The sequence below is a fragment of the Phytophthora cinnamomi genome, assembly GCF_018691715.1.
Source record: "Phytophthora cinnamomi strain GKB4 chromosome Unknown Contig10, whole genome shotgun sequence".
NCBI classification, from domain to species: domain Eukaryota; phylum Oomycota; class Peronosporomycetes; order Peronosporales; family Peronosporaceae; genus Phytophthora; species Phytophthora cinnamomi.
In genome coordinates, this window is record NW_027150943.1 from 112,861 (window position 1) to 138,688 (window position 25,828).

At 47.8% G+C, this 25,828-nt stretch overlaps 2 protein-coding genes across 2 annotated transcripts; both read right to left on the reverse strand.

Moving 5' to 3' along the window:
- Nucleotides 1–2,565: 2,565 nt before the first annotated feature.
- On the reverse strand, nt 2,566–6,419 carry IUM83_05594 (Gag Polyprotein; the record flags this gene model as incomplete). The annotated part of the gene is made up of 6 exons (XM_067929741.1): nt 2,566–3,383; nt 4,614–4,877; nt 4,951–5,866; nt 5,949–6,068; nt 6,152–6,271; nt 6,339–6,419. The coding sequence occupies 6 exons, from the start codon at nt 6,417–6,419 to the stop codon at nt 2,566–2,568; spliced, it is 2,319 nt and encodes a 772-aa protein (XP_067798191.1).
- Nucleotides 6,420–11,136: 4,717 nt separating this feature from the next.
- On the reverse strand, nt 11,137–12,870 carry IUM83_05595 (uncharacterized protein; the record flags this gene model as incomplete). The annotated part of the gene is made up of 2 exons (XM_067929742.1): nt 11,137–12,177; nt 12,277–12,870. The coding sequence occupies 2 exons, from the start codon at nt 12,868–12,870 to the stop codon at nt 11,137–11,139; spliced, it is 1,635 nt and encodes a 544-aa protein (XP_067798250.1).
- Nucleotides 12,871–25,828: the final 12,958 nt, after the last annotated feature.

Here is a 25,828-nt window from a genome sequence, read left to right on the forward strand (position 1 = left end):
TACGCGGATACAATGCTGCCGCGGACTCGTTGGCAACAGAAGCCTTGGAGTCAAAAGTTTCCAAGGTCATTCTGAGTGAGACCCGGAAAGCAGAGTTGGCCGGACTCAATCAGATACAAGAAGTGATCTACGAGTCGCCGCCGCAAGGATCAGAAGCACAAAACCTGGTTCCAGGAGGCTCTCTTCAAACTCTGAGCGGCGTCTCGACCGTGAAACGCAAGACATTTGCTGATTTCGTACGTCCAGAACCTGGAATGCTACTGGCGATGACTCGGGCGCAGACCAAAAGCAAGAAAAACATGTCCGATTCACACACGATAAGCCGAAGTCACCGCCGAAGACTCGACCTAACCGGAAACCTCCTGAGATTCAACCCCGGAAACGACCCAAGCTCCACCAGCAGCTCCTAACGCACAAGACATTGATCCTGTGGAAGTCCAAGAAGAAAGACGACGACGAATAGCTGCCGCTCAGGACGAAGAATTGCGATGGGCTAACCTGAAGACCCTGTTACGCGGAGAGGTGGAGAAACTTGGATACCGAGCCGCCAGAGATGCATGGAGAATCGCAGATAAGTTCGTATTGTCGGAAGACAATTTGCTACACTACATGGGAACGAGTCGTCGGCGTGAAGCTGAGTCGCAAGAGGAGATCTCGTTGCGTCTGGTGGTACCCACCACGATGATTCAAGAAGTGCTCCAGAATTGCCATGACTCGCTGGAAGGCGGCCATCAGGGTGTGGTGAGAACCTACCAGCGAGTCAAGCGAGATTACTACTGGTTGGGACTCTACACCGATGTGGAGAAGCACGTGAGATCGTGCCCCGATTGCAGCACCAGCAAGAGCCGCCCCCAACTGAAGGGATACTCTCCTGGCAACGTGCTGGCGGAACGACCTTTCCAGTTAGTGTCTATGGATTTTGTGATACCACTGCCGAAGACTCGGAGGGGCAACACAGCCTTGCTACTCTTCCAATGTTCCTTTACGGGTTTCATCATTGCGAAAGCCATGGCGGATACGAGCGCACTCAAGGTGGCACAAGCATTCGAAGAATGCATATACCGACGATTCGGTGCGCCATCACTTATCCGTCATGACCGCGACCCACGGTTCATGAGCGAAGTGTTCCAAGCGTTTGCAGAAATGATGCAGTCAAGGTCACGAGCAACGCTGAGTTACCGGCCGCAAGCCAACGGACAGCAAGAACGGTCAGTCAAGACTGTAATGCAATCCGTCAAGGTATACGCCGAAGACCCGCTCCAACAAGACTGGGATGAAATCGTGGAGCGCTTAGTCTTCGCCATCAACAACTCACAAGACACGACTCGGAAGGAAACACCATTCTACTTGGTGCACGGGTGGGATGCCCAGTCAACGCTGAAAGCCATGTCATCCTCGCTCCGACACGGCACGCCGAAGCAGTCAGACGCACTGGCGTGGCGCCGCGAAGTCAACAGACAACAGCAGATTGCTATGGAAATGGCCAAGGAATACCAGGCCACCGAGAAGACTCGCAGAGCCCGGGAACACAACGCCAAACTCAGTAGGAAAGAGAAGACAATACTGGCGAAGACTCGGGATCACGAGTTGTCGGCGGCGGCACAAGACCAACCGTCTACGGGACAAGACACCCCGTCCCAAATCACCTGTCGCTCAAACCAAGTACGTATGTGCCACCGACGACTCGCGAGTCGTCGGCGGGTGCCCCGCACCAACCGTTTGTGGGACAGGGGGACATGTCTCGGGACAGGGTGGGTCCACCGAAGACTGGCGGAAATGAGCCGATTGCAGGCCGAAAATCAATGCTACCGGTCCCGTTCGATGTCGGCAGCAGGGTCTGGTTGTACATGGAGAGAGTCAAGCCCGCCCTTACCAAGAAACTGGCACACCGTTGGCATGGACCCTTCCGGATAAAAAAGAAGATCGAAGACTACGCCTTCGAACTCGAGTTACCGGACCGCAGTGGATACCGATTTTACCCAGTCGTCCATATATCCCGACTAAAGCTGGTTGATGAGTTTGGAGATCGACCGAAGACTCGCCTCGCGCCCGGACTCGTCGACGACACGCGACTAGACTTTGACGAAGAACTGCTCCCTGAAGATAGTTGGGAGCCAGACCACGTGGCAGGAGAGTATGAAGTTGAAGCCATCCTCGACGACCGTGTGCCGTTGTCCACGGGAACTGAAAGAGCAGTGCGCGAGTTTAGAGTCAAATGGGTCGGCTACGATGAGCCGACGTGGGAGCCAGCCGCTAACCTTTCTTGCGGAGGGCTCCTCTATGATTACCTGCGGCGAAAACGAAGTGAACAGCGCCTGCAGATGGTTCAAGTTGCCGACGAAGACTAGGTGGCTATGAGTCACCGCCATGACGACCTGTACTTGGGGCAACGCAGCCCAAGACCACAGACGAAAACAGCTACTGCAGTACTACTTTTTTGCATTTGAAAATTAAACGCTACCAAGATGGACAGCCAAACTCAACGGCAACTCAGAAGCGGAATTGGAAACGAAAACCAAATGGATAGAAGACGCTGCCGACGACTCGCTTGAACCCGACTTCAACTCAATCAGGATCGGAGGCAACGGCTGCCCGAGCCAAGACACCAAGCAAGCTCGAGTCATCGGAACCACCAGCAGCATCCAGAACTGGTCCTCCCGGAACAGACGCAGCAGTCGGCGAAGACTCAGACGCAGCAGGAACGCGAGCACCACCAAACTCGGCCACCCATTCTGAGCTCAATTCACCCGGCTGCAGCGACGAACTTGGAACAACTCGACGACCAACATCGACGCGCGAAGAACCAGCCGGGACAAAGAGCGGAGCCGACGGGTTGCATGGGACGAACGTGGTCTTGTAGGGGTGCTGCTCCGGCACATCGATCCAGCCGTTCCGCCAAGGCTCCGCAGCATCCAGGGCAGCGACCTCGCTCAACCAGTCGGCAGTCTTGGGCTCCCAAGGCAAGTACTCCAGAGAATACCCAGGCATGGTCGGCTCAAGCATGAACTCGGGCTTCACCTCCGAGAAACTAGGATCCTGGCTGCTGCCCCACTTCCAGATGTAGGGGACCACCTTGGCGCGGAGACGGTCACTGCGTTTGTTGCGCTCGACCACGTACCTCGACCAGGCGGCTTTCAAAGTATCCAAGTCCTTCCTCGTCCGAGTCTTCCGCGCGGCAGTCCAGTCCATCATGTCCAAGTCAGCGGCAACTGCGGAGAACGTAGTCTCCACTGCCTTCGGAAGGATCCAGTGATCACGTTCCCAAAGCGAGAAGCCAAGGTCGACGTTGTCCGAGTCGCCGCTCCCACGAAAATTGCTCCAGTACCCCATCACTCGAGTCATCGGCGAAGCCCGCTGGGATACCTTGGAGTCGGGATCAAACTCTGAAGTGTCAAAAAAGACACGCTTGAGACGGGAGTCGCCGGCGAAACTTCTGCCACGGATGATCAGGGTTTTTGTAGTCCGCGAATGCCGCGATGCCTTCAGGACTGGAAATAATTCGGAGATCCCGGGGCACCGGTGCAGGCAACCGAGCATTTAGCATCTGGGTCCAGCACTTGAGAGCCCCAGGACGCGTAAAAGGCGGCTCGATGTACGGCACAGCCCACTTAGCCACTTGCTTGGAAAATCGGACGAGGGGTAACTGACCCCGCGCCGGCGACGGCACCATCGGATGACGCCGGGGGGCTGGAATCTGACCCAGGGGTGGACGACGAAGTGGCGACGACTCGGCTGCTTCTGGAAGACGCAGACTGGCGTGGGACGGAAGAACGACGGGGTTGTCGACGGTGACTCGTGTGAGTCTTCGGGGGGACAGGGAGGTGTTTTCTTAGGCTCCACACCAGCACCTGAGATAGCTCCCGACGACTCAGAACCTGGGAGCTCCAAGAGAGAAGAGGATTGAGGGACGCCCACCGATAACTCAATCACTGATCCAACGACCAAATTCTCCGCCTCCGAACCAGTGTCCGGAAACCACTCGAGAGAAGCGCCAGAATCAACGTGAACTTGCTCGGAAGGAGGAGAAATAGTGCTCGACGAAACAGCATCTTCATCCGATGACTCCACCACACAAGACGGCTTGCGGGAAGGAACAACGGGTGAGCTGTCCGACGAAGACTTGGCAGCGACCCCGGAGAAGGCGGCACGAGCGGGCGAACCAGTAGATCGCTGAGAACGAGCCCATCGCCCCTGGGGTTTCCGCCTCGACTTGCCCTTGGACGACGAAACCCTGGAAGCACCCGGGGCTTGCACTGCCAACACGGGCGGAGACTCTGCGGCCGCAGGAACACTTCCGGAAGACTCGACAACCTCCACCTCCAATTCCAAGCGCTCACAATCTTGAGAAGGAGCCCGAGAACCACCAGGAGCTGTCACCGAAGACTCACGGCTACCACCTCGACGGGAAGAAGACGTACGAGAGCCACGGACAGCGGAAGCTGAGTCTTCGGCGGGGCAGCGAGGTCTCTTGCCCGGGCGACTGGCGGACGGACTGCGACGGAGTGACGAGGAACGAACCCGCTTTTGCGACGCCGGACGAGAAACAGAGCTTGACCGACGACGAACATGATGAGAACCGGCTTCCCTTTGCGAGGAACGCTTGCGTGAGCAACCAATCTGCGTAGCGCGCACAGCCCGGTCCGCTTCGATATCGGCAGCACGAGTTCCCGGCGTTGTCTTGTTCGCCTCAGCCGACCGCTCCTCCGACGACAACTCAACATGAGAGTCCGATTCCAGGAAAGCGGCACGGGCCAAGTCAACGGCAATGGCATCCTCGGTTCGAGACGGATCCGCATTGGCCAGCATGTCCTTGAGGACCCGCCGAGTCTCGTGGCTAATGTCCAGCAGGTCCCAGTTCAACTCGCCAGTCGACAAACCTGTAAAACATGAGTCATCGGCAGAATCAGAACACAAGCCAGCACACCCAGCAACACGACGACCGGTACGAACCTTCAGAGATCAGCACGAGGACGTCTGGATCCATGTCTTCAAACTTGACATGCGCCCGAAGAGTCCTGTTGGCGCGCGTGAGCCGCTTCACCTGCTCTTGAAGGTCTTCATTTCGGCGCTGGAGGCGAGTCGACGACGAGTCATCGCCGGCATCCAAGCGAGCCAGAAGATCGTGAAGACGCTTGCTCTGTGCAGTCGACGACGCCACAGCAGCCTTGAACACCGTCTGCTCGCGAGTGAGCTGTAGAGCCATGCGCTTGCACTCGTCGTCAGCAACTCTAACGCGGTTCTCCAAGCGGGCGGCCGTCTCGGTGTGCGCATCCACGGCTCCACGAAGACCCTCCATCTCCTGGAGGTAGTGAGCCTCCAGGACCCGCAGACGCTTGACCTCTTTCTTGGAGTGCTCGAGTTCCGCACGCGCTTGCTTGAGGAACACCATGGTGTTCTCGTGCTTGAACGACTCCTTCATCGCCGAGTTTTCGGCGGCAGCACGCGCAGCTTCAGCGGAGTGCAACTGACCTCGCATCACGGCCAAATCCAGATTGACGTCATCGTGGACCCCCATGTTGGGCTGAGCCGCCGCCACCACGTCTTCCAGCGAGCGAGCAGCGGCCAAGCGAGAGCCCACGTGGCGGTCCCCACGAATATTGGGACCCTGGTGCAGAGTGACATTGAACCGACCGATGAGATCCAACCGAGGACCCAACACCGCGATCACGCGCTCCGACGCCTCAGCACTGGCTTCCATGACGATTTGCTCAAGGGCCTCACGCGACACCGTGATCAGCGAGTCGTCGGTGGTGGAACGACTGGCCTCAGCGCTCAAAGTAGAGCACCGAGCAGCTAGCTCCGACGACTGGATCGAAACTGAGTCGCCGGCAGCACTACCAACAGGCACATCAACCAGGGAAGTATCCTGAGTGACAAGAAACGAAGGCAATAACTGTGAAGGTAAGCGAGAGCAGCTCAAGATCAAGGTGCCAGTCAACGAGACGTACCGAAGGAAGAGCCGGAGAGGTAGCCAGAGACGCGGACGACTCAGCGGAAGCGTCCAGCGAAGCTTGGCTCGGCGCATCGCCAACAGCGAGTGAGCCCAACTCCGGAGATGACAAGACAACCTGGGAAGCAGACGCACAAGCCGCCAGGCATCAGCATCCCACGTGAAGCTAACAAGAAAGCGTGAAGACGCCAGGAAACTCACCGTGGCCGAACTGGCCGTCGACTCAGCAGCGCTCTCATCCTCAGACACCGCCGACTGCGAGGGAGCAGGAGCAGCAGGCGAAGCACCAGCACCAAGCGAGCTTCCTCGACCTGGCGAAGACTGACCAAGATACGAAGATCCGGGTTAGGAGTGAAGACGGCAAGAGAACAAGGAGAAGACGGCTTACCTGGAGCGAAGACCGAGACACACCGAGAGCCCTGAGAGCCGAGTTCACGGCGGACTGGGCAGCACGCGAAGAACCAACCATGGCATAGGAGCACCCCGACGCTCACCAGCACGCGGCTCGAGTCGCGGTGGGGGCAGTTGTGGTATCGGGAAATGAAGCCGAAGCCAAAACCCAAAGGCGGGACGAGGGACGAAGAAGACTCGAGGCGCCGGCGTTAACTGACAAGTCACAACCCATCGCCAGTCATTGGACTAAACTCCCTGATCGCTGATTGGCCTAAATAGGCCGGTGACGATGACTCGTCGACGGTCCCAAGTCAAGAGCGGGCAGTTGCAGCTCGCTAAGTGCGGGGCGAACCTACTGGCAAGATCCGAACTTATGAGTCATCGGCGCCTGTCCCGAGTCGTCGGCGGCGTTTCAGCGGCCGTTTGAGTCGTCGGTAACGCCGCCACGTCGCAGAGAAAGCGCCGAAGAGTCGTGAGTTACAACTGGCGGTCCAAAACGGACGCGTTTATACTTGATATTTGTATTGATCGATAGGAAACTTAAGAGAAGACAAGATAAGCCTTCGGGCAACAATAACAGAACAGCTTTTCCTCCCAACCACGCAAGGGCGACACCGGTGCCTGCAGTGAACGACCTGCAGCTCAAGGTAAACCTGGTAGGTAGGATTATGACTGTCGGTGGGCACATCTACTAGTGTAGCGTGTGTTCATTTACTGGCAGGGCCAAGAGTTAGTGGCCGGTGTATTGGTAGCGACGAGTCGTCGCCAGGAACTGGAGGAGCGAGAGCGCACTCCATTTATTTCTTCCCGCCGGAGTATAGCTCCGGCACCCTCGTACCACGCCGTAAAAGGCCGGGACCCTTCCTTCTGAGGGCCTGCGAGGTATATTTTGTGTGTGAGAGCGTGCTAGCCTTTGCTCGTGGCTAGTGACGCTGAGTCTTCCGTCGGTCGACTAGCGGAAGCTCGGTACACAGGGGAAACATCAACCCGGTGCAAGGGAAAGTTCCTGGGCCTTCAGGTTCTAACCCTAACAAGCCCATTGAGTCTTCGGTGACTCGGTGGGTGTTGTTGGTGGGGAAAGTGTGCCATATATAATTTAGCGCGTGTTCCTACACGACACTGAGGTCTGAGAATCGCTCTAGAGGCCACAGATCTGAGGTTCCAGGCCTTGGATCGGGCTCTGGGTGGAGAACTGAGTCCTGGCCTTCTGGGTCTGTGATTCGAAGCCCCATGGTTGCTTAAGTCTCAGACCCCAGGTCTCAGATTGGTGACCTCACAGTTTGGAATGCCCGGAGTTCTGAGACCTGAGAGTGATGGCAAAAGTCTGAGACTTTGTGATTTGGAGTTCGATCTGAGGTTTGCCTGTAGACCAGACCCTGAGATGTGCAGTCTGGGGTCTGGGAAGAGGGCGTGGCGTGCGGCGTCTGATTTCATCTCGGCTTTGGGGTGCCACAACTGAGATATGGAGTCAACATCGTAATTTCCCCCCCAGCTCAGATTCCCAGACTCAGAGTCCCAGCATTCGAACCAAAACTGAGACTCGTCAAATTGGTTGGACAGCCGGGATATGGAATCAACATCGTAATTTTGCCCCCAGCTCAGATTCCCGGCCTCAGAGTCCCAGAATTCGAGCCAGAATTGAGACATGTCAAATCGGTTGGACAGCCGGGGTATGGAATCAACATAGTATTTTTGCCCCCAGCTCAGGTTTTCAGCCCGGCAGTCCCTCTACTCGCGCCAAAACTGAGACACGGTGATTGTCGGCGCAAGTTGGTGTCTGGATGCACGATGTTCGTGAGGATAAGTGGCAACTGGTGAAAGACAGCTGACGCCCCGAGCCTAGGACGTGACTAAAAGCCTACGGCGTGCCTGCAGGGCCTGAAGTGCGGCTTCGTGGTCTCACATATGAAGTGGGTACACAAGCGATGGTGTAACGGGGTTACACGTACAAGTGGCTGCAAGCCACTTGTGAATTTAACAGATAGGTTATCTGTTAAGCGTTTTGGATACTTCCTCACATTGGTGTAAGACACACCGATGGATACATTGAAGTGGACCACCACAGTGAGTGGTCCACACATACCCAAAGATCCTATTGGTAGAAAGCAGCATCTTTCTACCAATCAGAGACATGCATATTAGCGGGGCTCTGACAGCCAGCCGCTGTCAACCCTTTCATAGATGATAAACAGTTTTTAGCAGATTTTAGAGGAAGATCAATTTACAAACAATACAGTTCTCATTTTACCTAATCTAAGTCACTTGGAATCCTTTTGTTACTTAACTTATATTTGTGTATTCAAATATAATTAACCTAAGTAATTACTAAGTACTTACGCTTCCTCATACACGTTGCGCAACGTGTAAGCTAAAGTAGTGAGTCAAGTTAGACCTACTACACCTGGTAGCACTTTGTAGTCCGTCCAACGACCGACTGCTTGACGTTCGTACGCGGTGTACGAACGCGGAGCCGAGAACCACATGAGCACGGAGGTGCCCATGGAGAGCTCCAACACGCCTGCAACGCATGTTCCACGCGCTGACTGCCCCCACCTTTCTGACCCAGAGTGGGAGGCCCTCCAACGACTGTCAACAGTCATTGGAGAAGCGGCGATAGCTACAATGCTGCGTACGCTATCGCCGACGGAGCAACATGGTGTTGCTCTGGGATTCATCATGAAGGAGCAGCGTGACGCTGCTTCCTCAGTGACGGCGTCGTCAGGGACGACACCGCGTGCTCAACCATTAAAGTTGAGCGTAAGCAATTACGTGGGAAGAGAGGGCGAACCTCTCCTCCGATGGCTTGTCGAACTCGACACAGCCATAGCGGCTCGACCCATCGTCGACCCGCTGTCGAAGGTCGCGTTCGCCATGTCCTGCCTTGGCGGACGCGCAAGGAGTTGGGTGTATGGACGCCGACTCTCCGATCCTACGTGCTTCAGCACGTACGAAGTGTTCAAAGAGGAGCTCAAACAAGCATTTGAGCCCCCGCAAAACGAGTTCCGGTCGAGGGCGGAGTTCCTCGACCTTCAACAGGGTAAGCATGACGTCCATGCTTACGCGCAGCGCGCACGATATTTGGTATCAAACATCGTGACTAACCCGATTGACGAGGCGACCAAGGTCGTCACGTTCATGAAGGGGCTTAGAGATGGGCCTGTGAAGACCTATCTCTTCCGAGAGTACCCGAGTACTCTCGAAGCTGCGATTACTCTTGCCATGCAAGAAGAGTTTAGCCTGCGGCAGGCTAAACTACATGCGAACGTACCGAGGCCGCAACCGCGCCCGGTAGCGAGGACGGGAGGTCCAGAACCAATGGACCTCTCGAATGTAACAACTGCTGGTTACCAGCAGCAGGGAGGTAACGTGCGATGCTTCCGTTGCGGAAGGATCGGTCACTTTGCACGGGAGTGCACAGCTCCCATGCCCCCTGGAGGTGGCCGTCGTGGCGATGCTAGGCGTCGCCGCGGACCAACAAAAAACGCGAACATCCAGTAGGCGCGGGGCGCCCTACTGGTAATGCAGTCGCGCGTGCCGACATCGGGCACGCGACACTGAGGACTGCAGCCCCCAGTGAGACCAGCTCTCACTGCAAGAAACAAGATGACAGGCCGAACCTAGTCATCTTAGTAGTAATTCCGGACCACAAATGACCGCCCATTTTTTTTCAACGAATATATTACCACCTACAGGTAATATAACCGTCGAATACCAAAAGTAGTAAAAAAATGGGCAAGACCTCTCGATACCTTCTGATGCAAAGGAGCATTCTCTTATTTTTCAGACGCTACAATTCTTCTAAATATTGTTTCAGCTAATGCACAAATGACTGCCAGTTTTTCAAATATAAAGAACGATCCATCCTGGTAGATAAAATATAAAGATATAAATAATCATATATACGATCCAACGATCCAACCATAATTATGTGTGAATATATTATTCCAAGTTCAGGCAGGAAATGTAAAAAGGCACCTAATAAGCCATTTTGTCATATTGAGAGCCATCATCCGGATTATAAATCATTTACAACTGAATATCATATCCCGAAGCATGGTATTGACCCCTTTAGGGAAAGAAGACACCTATCAGCAATGGATAGAGCGTGGCTATTGAAGCACACATAAATTGTAAATATTTTTTTATCAAGCTAACAAGGCTCTATTTTTTTCAAAAAAAATACCACTAGATTAGAGCTCATTTAGAGCAGCTAACAAATTGGGCATCTTCTCATTAACAAAGTCATTCTTCTTTAGCCAATCGATGTATCCACAATCGAATGAATAGATCTGTTGGATAGTCTTCCCTTTGTGCTTTCCCCACGTCATTAGGAACGAGCCGTCATCATTAGTGAATTTGCTCTTAATAAACTCAGCAATCGCAGGGTTCGAATCAATTAGAATCTTTTGATTCAGCAGCCAACGACAGTAGCCTGGATCAGAAGCATATACATCTTCAATAACCTTTCCTTTATGCTTACCAAACGTTAATGAACTCATGATTATTATCCAGTCTATCTATATAGATAGGCATCAGGAAATATTTGAAAAAATAATATTTAATTATGGGCATTCATGATCTTAGAAAAAGCAAATCAATCATTAGCATAACTATGAATAACTTCACAGATAGAGGAGTCTTACACTTACTCGTGTCCCAGGTTAGTATCGATATAAAAGTTAAGCAAATCGCTCGTGGGTCAGGTAAGACGCTCCTATTAGTCAAGACTAATGATGATAGAATTATGTTAAAGAAAGGCGATTATATAATCGTTCGATCCTACAAACGAGAACTTAGTTAGTAGAATATTCTAAAATCTCACCTGTGAGTCTATTAAACGTCATATCGTTCTCGAATCCAACAAGAACCAACATGTTGCAGCCTTGTGTCGAGGCGTTCGTCCCCATTACCTGGATACTCTGAGGAACATCCTTCTCGGTCAAACGTGACACATCGGCTACGAGGACACGGTTAGTCTGCTGCCAGGTTTGGTAGTCAATAAGGCCGTTCGATAACTCCTTCGTCTGATCTCCATTGATCGAACCGAGCTTAGAAAACTCATTGATGAAGTCTTGGAAATCGTAGTCATACGAGATATCGAACACTTGCTGACTACCAATACGTACATTGAAATTACGAATCGACGAACCAGGCTGGACGGTCCAAGGAGCGCTATCGAAGCAACTTTGGAATTGCTGAATGGTAGAGGCATTGAAGTTGCCTGAAGAGGTCTCCGCGAATGGAAGTAGAGCAACTACCTTAGCGTTTTTCAGGCTTGCCGACAGCTGTAGGTCAAACGCAGTATTTAGCTGAGTAGAAGATACACCAGTGCCAGCTCGCTGGTAAAACCACTGCGCGTAGTAGTCCATATATCTGATAGTCTTGTTAGGCTTACTGATGATAGCTTGGGGGTTCTCAAGATCAAGGAACGGAACATAGAGACGGGTAGTCGTGAATGGGAAGTATGTAGAATCAATAGTAGGCTCCAGGGAGTTTGTAATCGCACCCCACGCAACCGAGATTTGGCCTGCGGTCGTAGCATTAAACACACCTGAGTTCGGAGCAGAGCCAGCAGCAGATGCTACCATAATAGGACAGCTCTGACCCGAAACAAGTGTAGTTGATGATAGAGTCATTGACTTAGTCGCACCAAGTGTGATGACGGACGTACCCTGATTCACTCGGAAACGAAGCTTGATCTGGGGGTTAGCCATGAGGTCCAACTCCTTGAAAATCGGGTGAAGATCGACGAGTTTGATCTTAAGCATATAGTTCCACGTTCCTGCAACAGCACCTGCAGCAGTTGAACCAGGTACAAAAGCACCACGTCCAAACTGGTTAGCGATCGTATTAGCAGCACCCGATGCAATAGTAGCCCATCCGTTCGTGTTCTGACCACCAGCTACTGGAGGGTTGCTTAGAAGACGCTTGACGAATCCATCATTTACAGGGTACGAAGCAGCGCCGGTAGAAGACGTCCCAAGAGCTGGAGTAATATCCACAGCAGTAGCGCTGTAGCCATCACCATAGAGACTACTGGCACCAGATGTGAATAACAACGAGCCCGAGCTATCAGGGAAAAGGAAATCTTCTGCACCATGCTTATTTACATAGTCGAGCGAAGTCTCCGCCTGAGCTCGTAGGTTGTTAGCAAATAATTTGTACTCACTCATGCTAATGACAGACTTACCATTGAGCTCGAGAGACATACCATCGATAACATTCCAAACACCACATTTAAGACCAACAGATAGACGGTTGGCTACAGATGCAAGTGTAGTACTTGCGTGGGTGTTCTTCATGCTAACTTTGTACGGGATTACAACGTACGCATCGCGAAGGCATGCGAAACCCTCCGCCCCATTCAGCTGAGCAGTAGCATCGATCGTGATTACGCCATTAGCATACGATCCCTGATTGAGATCGATTACGTATGGGACACGCTTGCGGGCGCTGACCTTGACGGCCGGGTCGCTCTTCAGCGACGACTGATACAGAAATTGATCGGCGAGTTGAGTATCCGACATAGTTGTGAGAGCACTTATATACACATCGATATAGGATCGGAGAAAAATAAATTAATCCAAATGGACCTTATCAAGCCGGTATCATCAGATCACGATTTAATCTCTTTATCCAAGAAACTTGATATCCATCTTGATCATATTTACGAATCGAATGAGATCACGAGGGCTCTACCGCGAAAAGGATCGTTTCTTATCCTTCTACGTAAGCCTAATCAATCAATAGGACATTGGACCTGCGTCGTCGATGGAACGTACTATGACAGCATGGGAGAAGGGCCACCACCAATCTATGGCATCAGCAAATACAACGAAATCCAGACTCAGTCAGCACATGGTTCTTATTGCGGCATATGGTGTTTGCTATGGTTATACGCGAAGCAACATAAACGGATGGATCTATTCAAATCCATGATTAATTTAAATATTATTGTGCTTTAATTCAGAGAATATACTACGATCATGTACCGTGAACTTATAATTTCGAGCGGGGTTCCCGCCCATAAATTGCGAAAGGCTGTCAAGGCCGGCAAGCTATCGCTCACATCCGCTGAGCTTGCGGGAAGTGGGGCTAAGCTACATCTACATCCCGAATCGCATGAGAAGGCTCTAAAAGCTAAGAAGGCTGGACGTGGTGTTCGGCTGCACATCACTAAGCACGAAATCAAGAAGGGGTATAAAAAAGCGCTTGGGTCTAGCGTCTGGAGTAAGATTTGGTCGGGAATCAAGTCTGGTTTCAAATTCGCCAAAGACTCAGGACTACTAAGTAAGGCTGCTGATGCTGCCATTCCAGCTCTTGCTACCGCAGTTGGTGCTCCTGAAGCTTCTGTGCCTGTTAGAGTAGGTCTAAAGTCTCTTACCGGAATCGGTGTAGACAATTATGATAGTGATGAGGAAGGAGGTCGCGTTAGTTTCGCAGATGTCAAGCGACATGCGGGCAATGCCCTCCGATATGCTAAGACAAAGGGGATCATCACTGACGTCATCGATGAGGGCGAGCGTTTCCTACACTCTAAGGCAACCAAGCCTGAACATCACGAGCTCATCAGCAGTGTCCGCAAGGGTATCAAGCATCGCTTTGGAGTAGGTCTAGCACCTAAGCGAAAAGCCAAGTTTTCGAAGGGTTCCCCTGAAGCTAAGGCTCATATGACTAAGCTTCGTTCTATGCGTAAAAACAAGACCGGGGGATCTTTCACTATGTGATCGTACTAAGAAGAAAAAAACTTATTTTTTTAGCTTCGTTTCTTACGCAGTAGAAGCATGATATTAACGCTGTTATCACGAAATTTCACTGGTTGATTGTTCTGGTTCCATATCGAGAGGGTAATACTCGCCCGAGGGCCGTCATGCGTCTGGCACCAAGTTTCATGCGATGGGAAGTACTGAATCTGCTGACCTATACCAGCATTTCCTTTATCAAAACAGGCCATCGTATCTCCCGAAATCACGAAGTCATTCCTGATAAGATCACACCGAACTATGTAGCTCGTAGAAGGGCTGATAGCTGGAATGGTATTGCTCAGAAGACTCGTAGAAGTCGTCTGAGATGCACTTGGATATGTTCCTGTTGTAAAGCCAAGAATCGAACCAAAATTGGCATTATTGATGATCAAACGCGGAACTCGTGTCGTCGTTGGGAGACCAGTTCCCGTTGTCGAATACAGACCCGTTGCTGGTCGCGTGTATCCAGTTGGAAGCGATGTGGGCGTAGCTGAGCAATCAAGCTGGCACGCATAATAGGTTGAATTCTCTTCGATCTGAATGTAGAAAACATTGTTTCCATTACTATCAATCAGATACGCTCCAGCTGCGACCAGCGCCGTTTGTATGTTTCGGTTGATATCGGAGTACAAGTAGTATCCGTCTTGGAGATTGACACTAATAGTAGAAGTGGTAGCAGCAGTAGGCACTTCAATCACGAAACTGGTGTTAGCGAATTGCCCTGAATCGATGTTGAACTCGGAGTTGTACAGTGAAATCGATTGAATCGAAGCCTCAATATTATCGAAATTACAGCTACTACCGGGGAAGGAGTACTTCCAAGTATTGTTCAAATTATTCTGAACCAAGCAGGTATTATCGATTTTGACGAAATTGCTCATGATTGCTATATGTACCAACTGATTTTAATTCTGATAGATAAAATCATTGATATATAATATATCATATTTTGGGTTTAACAATGGTTAAAACAACTGGACACATCTATAAAATCGCCAATTCCGATAATAGCATTATCTATATCGGTTCAACAACGAAATCATTGAGTGAAAGGTGGTCAGTGCATATGGTTTCATATAAGCGTTGGATTGATGGCAAAGATCAGTGTCATGCCATGATTTATCACGACTTTAAGAAGCATGGAATTGAATCATTCAAAATCAGCTTAATTTCAGAGCACGAAATCGATGATCGAAAGCAGCTATTGGAGTTTGAACAGAAAGCTATCGATAACCACAGTTGTGTGAATAAGTACAGAACCCATCGAACAGCTGAGGATGCTAAACAATATCAGCGAAAGTATCGAGAAGATCATAAGGAACACCTGAAAAAGTATATCCACAATTACTATGAAGCTAACAAAGATCGTCAGTTAGCTCATCAATCTGAGAGAATTGTTTGTGAATGTGGAACCAATATAGCTAGAGGCAAACGAGCACGTCATATCCAAACTACAAAGCATCAAAGACTGATGGAACAACGAAGTGTTTAATCATTCCATTTTTTTTATTCAAGCCGTTTTGGACTAAGTTAGTATTATCAATCTTGACGAAACTACTCATATTTGTTATATAATCCGACTAATAGTTTTCGCCAATTTTAATCAATTGATCAAAGTTGTACCTGATTTGACCCTTTACAGAGTCAATGAACAACATCTGACCCTTACCACGCCCGATAGCACGATTGTAGTAGTGCATTATGCCTTCCTCCGTGAGACCAGGGATGTTGAAATCGGTTATTAGCAGCTTTAGATCGCGACGAGAGTTAGCTCTCAGTATCGCTACATACTCAGTATTCAAACGAATCATCTTATCAGTACCAAACCAGCTGTGGCTCAGAAATATCGTACTCAACTTATGATGGCGACCTCTCGTGAAATAATGACTGAAAACGTTCTTCTGTAGACTCTTATCGTTTGAATAATCATCGATGATGACAAGTTCGGGTTTGCTGCCTGGCGTGTGTCTGATGGCATCGACTTGCGGAGGAGTCTCATGAAACGTGATGAATCCTTCCAATTTGTCCTTGAGATAGTCGTACAGCTCTTGATGAGGATTCCTCGCGATGATGTGAAGATGGCTGAAAACATGAGGTGAATGCTTTAGAATATGAAAAACCAGGTTGTTCTTGCCTGAGAACAATGGGCCAAGGATAACCATTCTGAATAGCTTTTTGATACCAAGCTCTTTGATATCACCTACCGACTCAGCCTTGTATTTCTTAGGTAGAGAACCTCCATAGTCAGGAATAAGCGGGATTAGAGACTTTGTCTCGTGGCTCGCGCCACTTGACTTCAGTCTAATAGAGCTCATGATTAAGAAAATCGTTCGACGTATATAAGAGAGGCTAAAAATGACAGGATTTAGTTATCCACCACCATTATTCATTTCTAATTGCTATAACCCAGCATTCTATCTCTCGCTTGATCAGACGGGATACTTGACTTATGCATACGCTCAGACGCTATATCTCGGTATTAATGATTACGGACTGAGCTACATTACGGGCATAACAGCTGGAACAGCAACTCCTGGAGTAGCTCTTGTCGTTGCCCCAGATGGATCACTCAGCGGATTAGGAGCACTAAGTTGCTCAAGTCTAACTGTTAACGGTGCAGCAGTATCATCGGCGCCAAGCTACGTAATCGGTATTACACCTGGCACTGCAGCTTTATCGAAATCACTGGTACTTGATGCATCGGGCAATATCACTGGTATCAATTCGCTATCATCTGCAAACCTTACGGGAACCATCCAAACCACAGTCCAGCCTAATATCACGTCGTTAGGTACGCTAACCGGTCTTGCGGTGAGTGGAAACATTAGTGGTACTCTGAGTACATCATCTCAGCCTAATATCACTTCCGTTGGTACTCTAACGGGTCTTACGGTGAGTGGAAACATTAGTGGTACTCTGAGTACATCGTCTCAGCCTAATATCACTTCCGTTGGTACGCTAACCGGTCTTACGGTGAGTGGAAACATTAATGGTACTTTAAATACATCGGCTCAACCTAATATCACGTCCGTTGGTGCGCTAACTGGTCTTACGGTGAGTGGAAATATCAGTGGTACTCTGAGTACATCATCTCAGCCTAATATTACATCGCTTGGTACTTTAACGGGTCTTACCGTGAGTGGCAATATCAGTGGTACTCTGAGTACATCATCTCAGCCTAATATTACGTCATTTGGCACTCTAACTGGAATAAGTTGCTCTGGTAACATTAGCGGAACCTTAACAACTACTAGTCAGCCTAATATTACGGCTCTTGGTACTCTTACCTCACTTGGAATTTCTAAAAATATCACGATTGGAGGCACAGCTGCAGCATATTATCCGTCCTGGGGAATCAATGGTATCCAGCACAATTCAATATCAACGACCTATAACATCAATTCGTCAGGCACCTTCCCGAGCTCTGTAGTTACGAGCTATGCACAGCCTACTATTGGTGGTTTTTCATCAACAACCGTTACAAATGCTGCCACTGTATATATCGATAATAGCCCCGCTCCTGGTACTAGTATGACGATTACTAATGCATACAGCTTATGGATTAATGCTGGGAAAGTACTACTTGGAGATACAACAGCTTCGAGTAGCACCACTACTGGAGCTCTAGTTATTTCTGGTGGTCTTGGAATAAGCGGATCATTCAATTTATCGGGATCCATTGCCGGAGCAACCACTATTGCAGCATCTGGCATTGTAACCTTATCGAATACAACTTTTTCGACAAGTCCTAATTTTGGTTGTTTAGTAGCTAGCGGTGGTATTGGGGCTAGGAACCTCTTCGTCGGGCTTTCGACAACTCTAGCTTCTTGGACTATCCAAGGTCCTCAATTAGCCACGCTAGGGCAAACCTATACCAATTCAAGCACTGCTGCTTCTGGCACAGCTGCATCTGCTGTAATGAATAGTTTTGCTGCTTGCACCATCGCTGCAAGTAATACTGGCGTTACTGTTACTAGAGCAGCTAGCGTATATAGCCGATGCTCCATCGGCCGGAACCAATGTCAGTCTAACCAACAAACATGCTCTCTGGATCAATTCGGGCAGTACTTATATGAGTGGAGCTATTGCTGCTACGAGTCAAGCTACAGGTACTCTAATAATTGGAGGAGGTTTAGGTGTGGGGGCGATTGCTGGGAAATCTGTTTCCAAGCTGTATCAGGCGTAATAATCAACCCTACTCAAACGGCGACTCAATCCGCATTTGCTACGACTGTGTCCGATGGATTGCAATGGCTAGATGGTAATTTCACAATTGTTCAAGACTGGTATGGCAGCAACGCAACACCAGTACGAGGAGTTATCGAAATTAATAACGGTAGCAAGAGTACTTCAACCAATTCTTTGTATATAGGAACCTTTACAAACAATGATTTTAGATTAGGAACCAATGATCAAACTAATATTACTATTCAAGCAACTACTGGTAGGGTAGGTATTGGTAGTACTTCGCCTCTATATGGATTGTACGTGGGAATAACCGTTTCAACCACTATAGACGCTGGAGCAACTGGTGTAGCGTACTTCAAGCAATCTGGAGATCTTGTCTCGACAGTTGGTCCTATAAGCTCTGTTCCAATAGCTATCGCTTGTGCTGGTTCAATGCTTAGCTCTACTGCTTATTATACATATAGTGATCGACGTCTAAAGCATTGTTTTGAACCGGTGGAGGACTCTGTGTGCGATGGTCTACTGAAAATTGAGCCTTGTATGTTTAAATACAAAAACGACTCGGAGGACACTCCTATGCACATCGGATACTGTGCTCAGGAAATGCTGAAGGCAGGCCTCTACCATTGTATCAACTACGTTTCAAATCCAGATTTACACGTCGAGGATGAAACAGTTGATCTGGAAGGTCTTCAGATGACTGTTGACTATGGCAAGGTCTCCTGTCTCCTTCATAAGCTGGTTTTGAGACAGCAGACTGAGTTGGAGATTCTCAAAGCGGATCGAGACGATGTGTATGCACGTCTTGATGAGTTAATAGAGCTGACTAAGAGCCTTAAGGGAGAGACCAACGAAGTTGGTTGATCGAGCCCTTTCAGGGCTCTCTCCCCTGAGGGATCTTCGATCTTCTCCCCCACCATCGTGAAGTCTCTCCGGGCGGGGCGTTAGCCCGCGCCAAAAAAAAAGTTGCTTCAACGACTTCATAGTGCAAAGGTCTTGACCGATCGCTTCTTTTTTTTTATAAGCCCATACGCCTGATCCGCTAGTATCACTGTGCTTCTCCCACTGTTCGCCAGAGGCATCCGTTTGTGTTGAGACAGTCTTTTTCGAGTATGGCTTAGAATCAGTCGCCCACACTGTCAGACGATTACGCGATGGAACCTCCTTAACGAGGAGATCCTTCATGATGGATTTAAGCTCAGCAAGATTTTGATCAGCATTTAGATTATAGAGCCCTCCGCTCTTGGAAATATTTCGTGGGTCGAGTACTAACATAGCTATAACCTTGTTAGGGTCGCAGACCTTGACTTCGTCTAAGATCTGCTCTTATAGTAGTCGCGTGATAATCGATTTGAATTCAGAATCAGAAATCAATCGATTGCTGTACATATCCACACATACTACCTTGAGTTGCTTTAGAATCGATGGATTTGTATTGCCAAGCATCAGTTCTTCCTTGAGCTTATCGTATTCCATCCGAAGCGACTCGAGCGGGTCCTCAAGATGCTGATCAAAGTTGTATTGAAGATGGGTCATCTCAAGTATCTCTTTGAATAGCTTCTTATCATCAATAGATAGATGATCATACTTCTCCTGACTGATATCGTTTCTAAATACCAGATCCTTTATCATGGTCTGTAGAGAATCACTGATCTCACGCATCGGACCAACCTTTCTGCGATTTGGCTGAACGATGGTCAGCGTCCTCTTGTCGTAAGATCTGGCAATCTGATAAATTTAGAACCAAGCTTGGTGATAAACATATGCTGATGGAGTCGCTTTGCCTTGAATGTCATTCAGGTTGTAAGTCCTACCTTACGCTCAACACCTTCCAATGGCACGACACCTGCACCTTGTAGTCCGCGACCTTTCAGCCCATTTGCCCGTTCAACCTTAGCAAGTGCTGAAGCTGACATTAACGTATCATTATCGCCCATTTGATCATTTTCTCGCTGCTGCTGGAAGCTTAGATTGGTAAACACGAAATTTAATTGAATATGCTGTTTTGGTAGCTTTTACCGCTGCCCTTAACGCTCTTTTACTGTCTTTATCAGCCTTTGATTCCGACTTCTTAGAATCGTGTATATTCTTCTCCAAGCGGCTTTGAGCTTCTCCATATTCTGGAAAAGCAGATTCTGCGTCATCGTGTAGCTCTTGAAGGGTCTCATCGCCATAAGCTTCATATCCAAGAGGTGTTTTGATATCAGCAGCGTTGCTGAAGATGGCTTCTCGTAGCAACTTTAGATTATCATTGAGTTTTTTTTTCTATATTTCGATTTCCGGTATCATCAACATATTTCCCACAGTCTTCTAGCTCAGTTAGTAAGGGTTGGAATGTGTCCATCCATCGAATATTTCATCAAATGCGATATTGCGTCGCCTTTCGCCAGGCTTGTGCTGAGCGTTTCTAAAATATAGGGGCTTGTTGAGTTGGCTCACCTAGGTAGTAAGTCGGGTGGATCTTCGAACCTTTATCCGAATTAACAATCGGACGTAATCTTACTATTATCTTCACTTGATTATCAGCAAGCTTCCTGTAATAATCCGTGAGCATGGTTTTAGCCAAGTTCTGGGATAGCAAGCTCTTTGTCCATGTAGTCATCTTTACCGGTTTTAACACCGGGTCGTTCATCGATGAGATCATCTGCTAATTCATAAGGTTTAGCAAATTTCTCGTTAGCCATCTCAGTATTTGATACTAAGCTAAGTCCTTTCTCCTTGACAATGGTCAAGAATCGTTCGAGCGTAGCAGACCAATTTACATTTTTTTTGCACAGCGGGGTGATGCTTGTTAGAATCTACCAAACACGAAAATCCTAAATGGCTGTCAATCCATAGATATCCACCCAAATACACCTTACCATCTCTAAGAATAGGAGTTATGCGTTTTTGTAGGTTGTTAGCCTCTAACATAGCTTTATTCTCAATGAGATAAACCATGTCAGCTTGTATTTAGCCTCATCATCATCGAGTTTTGTCGAAGTCGATTTATTATAATATTTTAATGTAAGCCGTGGATCTTTAGCGCTTTTATCGAGATCTTCAACATCATCTTCGCCCCTTCTCTTCTATCTGATCGCGGTTGGGGAGGCCGACGTTGTTGTCGATCGAACGCTCTTCGAGCGTTCTCTTATCTTCAGCGCGCATGGCACCAAGTTCATCAATCGAATTGCTTTCACCATCGTAGAGAATATCTCGTATTTTAGCCTCGGTAGCGACCCAATCGATTCGAGCCATAACTTTAAATTTTTTTTACACTTTACCGATCGAAGAGATCCATTTTCCCGAATGACACGTTTTCTATCGTCTTTACCATCCTTCTTAACTGGGTTGATTCCAATGGTCGCCCAGTTTGGATTAGCTTTGTAGAATGCTTTAATCCAATTTCTTGATGCAACTTGATCTTCATGATCTCGAATGACCGCGGTTTCTGAGGTCTCGATCCATGCATCAGCGGTATCAGGTTTAACACCAGCCGATCTATCCATCACATTTGGTTTAGCTGCAGACCCCATATGTGCTATAGATGGTTTAGCAACTGCTTCAGCGTCTGCCATGTCTGGTCTGGCAGTAGTTTCAGCATCAACCATAATAGGCACTTTCAGTGGATCAGTATTGATTCCAACCGATGATAACTCAGGTATTTTCTGGGAGGATTTTAGTGAATCATCTTGATTTTCAGTTGCTACTGAAGGCTTTTTTTTTAAACTAATTATCTCCAGCTTGATCATTCTTGGAGTCCTGAGTGGCCCGCTTGTCAAGTGAGATGGTTTTGCCTGCGTCCGATGCCCATGATGCTTCCGCGTACATCTGTAGAGCTGCATATTTCTGTCTGACACGGAGCTTCGTCCGCTCGAGTAGATCGATACGCTTTTGCTCGCGTTGAGCAAGGGATGTAAATGATGGAAACATGTCGAATGCTAGTAGATTGAAATCGAAGGGTCGCAGACCTGAAATTGAAATCTCTAAGCTCTGCTCTATATGTGGCAACCGATATTATTTATAAAATCGCTTCTTATATTCGATAGTTTCAGGTACTTCGTCTGGAGTGTCCCAAAGTTGCACAGAACTTATGAACAATTGTGTTGCGCTTCTCGAGTAGCCTTATATGCTTCTTGACATTCATCGATTGGTAGCCCAAATATGTCCTCGACTTCGACTTTATAAACGGGATCGCAGCATAGGTAGCGGTATATGCGTTGAGTCTAACTGCTGCAGTCGATACTTGATGTAGTCAAGGCGGTGGATATCACTGAGCATCGTATTCATTTTATTGAGTTTCTCTGCGTAGAAACGCATCCTCTGATGCATTTTCTTGAGTTCCTTCTTATACATTTGGATCTTGTAATCTTTCGAGTGTTGAGTACAGAATCCACAAGCGAGAGGCTCTCGAGCATGGTTTATTGGAAAGGGTGATCGCGATGCAAGGCATGTTGAACTTATGTATACATATAGTATAGTATGGATATTGAGTATATTGACTACGATCCGCTGTCCGCTTACATATATGATAATAGCAAGGTCGTTGAAGAGTAAGGAGCTTAGTAAGCATAAGTCTAAGAAAAATAGACTGGGGAGGATTATTGAGATGCCTGGCCAATGCCAGCATGCTTGCCTGATCTAGCTTCGATTACCTTGTGAAATAAGTCTGTTCCAATTTACTTCGATTCTTATTGATCAATCTAAGGTTGTCTTGACTCTCCCAGGTAGGTTCATCATATCCCTTCCACTTGACTAAGTACTTGAGCTTGCCAGATGGCATTTTTTTATGCTTCTGGCCAGTCGCTCAGCTTCATAGATCTGTCCGTTTCGAATGGTGCGTCAGTAGGTTTTGAAGTGAATAGTTTGATATCGTTGGGACTCTTATATAGAGGGTATGCCCATTTTTTTGGATCGAATCTGAACACGATATCCATCGATACCAACGATCTCATAGATGGTATTGCTCCATCGAGCGTTTTCTTTATCAAATACACCTTTAGATAGACGATAGAGTACTGTAGATTTGATTGGTAGATTTCCTTCTACCTTTTCCAATTAACTCACGATTATGATCAAGATCTTTTTTCTATGGTTGAGCCTTTGGCTTGATTTGGGTCATCATTTTGATAGAACTATGCCAAGTGTTATTATATCCACTTACAACATCGCTAAGTAATTTCTCAGTGATAGGCTGATTAATTTTAAGTAATCGCATCTTCAACGTTCGATTGAAACGTTCAATCTTACCCATTTTAGCGTGATCGCCAGAATCGTTATTGTAGTGTGTGATCATTCGCTCTTTGAGGAATGCCTGAAGCTTACGATTGAGGAACCTCACCATTATCCGACGTTAATACATGAACCCCCTCTTCCTTATCAAATTGCTTTATTCCACCTAATACTGCGATTGCTCCTTTGTTTTTGAGGATCTTCGTGAAACCCAGTCGAGAGTTGATATTGATAGCTGCTAATATTGGAATTTTGTGCCAAAACGCAAGATCCATTTGCCATGAATCTGGGTCGAGAGGTGATTCTAAAGTTGTCGTGGTGGTATCCTTCTGCGATACATGTCTTTGGATGTCGAGCTTGCCCTTATACCACCTCCTCAACATCTTTGAAGCGTGGATAGACAATCTCTTCCTTAGCTTTCCTAAATAAGGATTTTGCCGATGATATGAAACCAGTGGCTGGATCATAGTATAACCCCTCAAGTAGATCATCCATAGCTTTATATTATATGATTAAAAAAATGGCAAATGTTTCCCCTTAGATGAAGGAACGGTAGAAATACCATCCGACAGTACTTGTCGCTTGTCGTAGTAGTAAGAAAGAGCTGTCTTTGTCTGAGAGTAGGTAATGATTGAATTAGTCTCTTTGCGAATGCAGAATCCAGTGTTATTTCCCTCGAAAGTGAATTGTTGTCCCTTGACAACGGCTTCAAAGTTGTCAGAGCACAGAACATTAGCATTCTTCGATTTTGCACACCCTTAGCTGATAGCCGATCTTCTCCTTACCAGTCTTATCATCGATTTGTCCACTCAGGTAGCAGATGTAGTTTTTTTGGACGATAGACCGACCATAGCATTGCAACGAAATTCCTCCTTGAAAAGACCTGGCGTTCTTCGATCGAAAGCAGCATTCTCCTTGGTATCGTCTCTTGGGAACCATTCATACTTATGTTTGTTGAAATGGTCAAGGCTTCAGGCTTGATGAGATTTGGGGAAAGGATTATCATTACTAAAGGCAATATATCCACTATCGGTATCCATCTCCTGATACTGGAAGTCAAATCTATCGAAGTAAAAGTCAATGCAATCGTAGTAAATTGTAGCATACGTAGCTTAGCTAACTGATATATGGCAATAGAAATATGGATAGGATTGGTAAGCTTGATTCGTCGTTTTATGCTTAACTAACTCAACAGTCCCATTGGAAAACTCCGTTCTTGATAGGTGTGTGAAATGCTCGATAGACTGCTTTAATTTGCTTCTCATCATTCAAGAATTTAATTTCCTTGTGCTTGCTCATATCCATGCCAGAGCGACCGAAAGCGGCATTACCGACAAGCTTCATCATATCAGCAATCATAGCTTTGTTATCATCAACATCACCTTCTCGCCGTGCAGCAGACACCTGCTCCATGAATGACTTGAAAGGTCGATGACTGTGAGCCTTGATGAAGCTTGTCGTCTTAGTAATAACTAATCCATGCTCCAGATACCACTTTGAGAAGAGGTGTATAGGTGAGGATTTGCTTGCCAAAGTAGCTCCCAATAAGCTTGCGCCCTGCTTTAGCCATGTTCTTACCTCGAGTCTGATTGTAGTCAAACATATGCTGACCAATGACTTCAGCCAAGCCTAGCTCGATCTCAATATTTTTGAAAAAATGGGGTCATCTCACTAAAATAGTCTTTTAAGGGGTCTGGAGTTTTATATCGTAATTCAAGAAAACCAAAAAATCTTATCGTCTTTGATATCGTCAATGATCGTTTCTGTAATAATAGTAGTCAATCGTCCGCAAGGCATCTCATTGCCTAGACAATTACAGGTATAGAGCGTTAGCGTCGTATCCAATAACCTTCGTACACTTTTTTACCACCAGGACCACGAAGTTTCGTCTCATTAATACGCTTTGCATAGCGATTGAAGATGATTGATGGTCCGCCGGCGATATTGGCCTTCATTTTTGTAATAGATGTCTGACTCTTCCTTATCGATAGAGAATACCAATCGATTGGCATTGTAATCGAGTAGCTTCTTGCATCTGAAAGCCCTAATATCCATGTCCTTGCGTGCGACGTTGTTATCTAATGCAAGTAATCATGACATTGTCATCGATATGCCCGAGCTTATTATTGATAATGATCGACTGAAACAATCTCTTTCATTTAGCTTGCAATAGCATAGGGCAGAGATATTACCTCTGCTTCTTCATTAGCTTAGCGGATGTGATCTTTCGTCATATCGAATTCACGTTTAGCTTCCTTGTCTTGAGCGATATAGCCTCGGAAACGCTTCGCAGGGGAAGACGAACATTCAGCCGGTTTAGGCGGAAATTTGAGCTCACCTA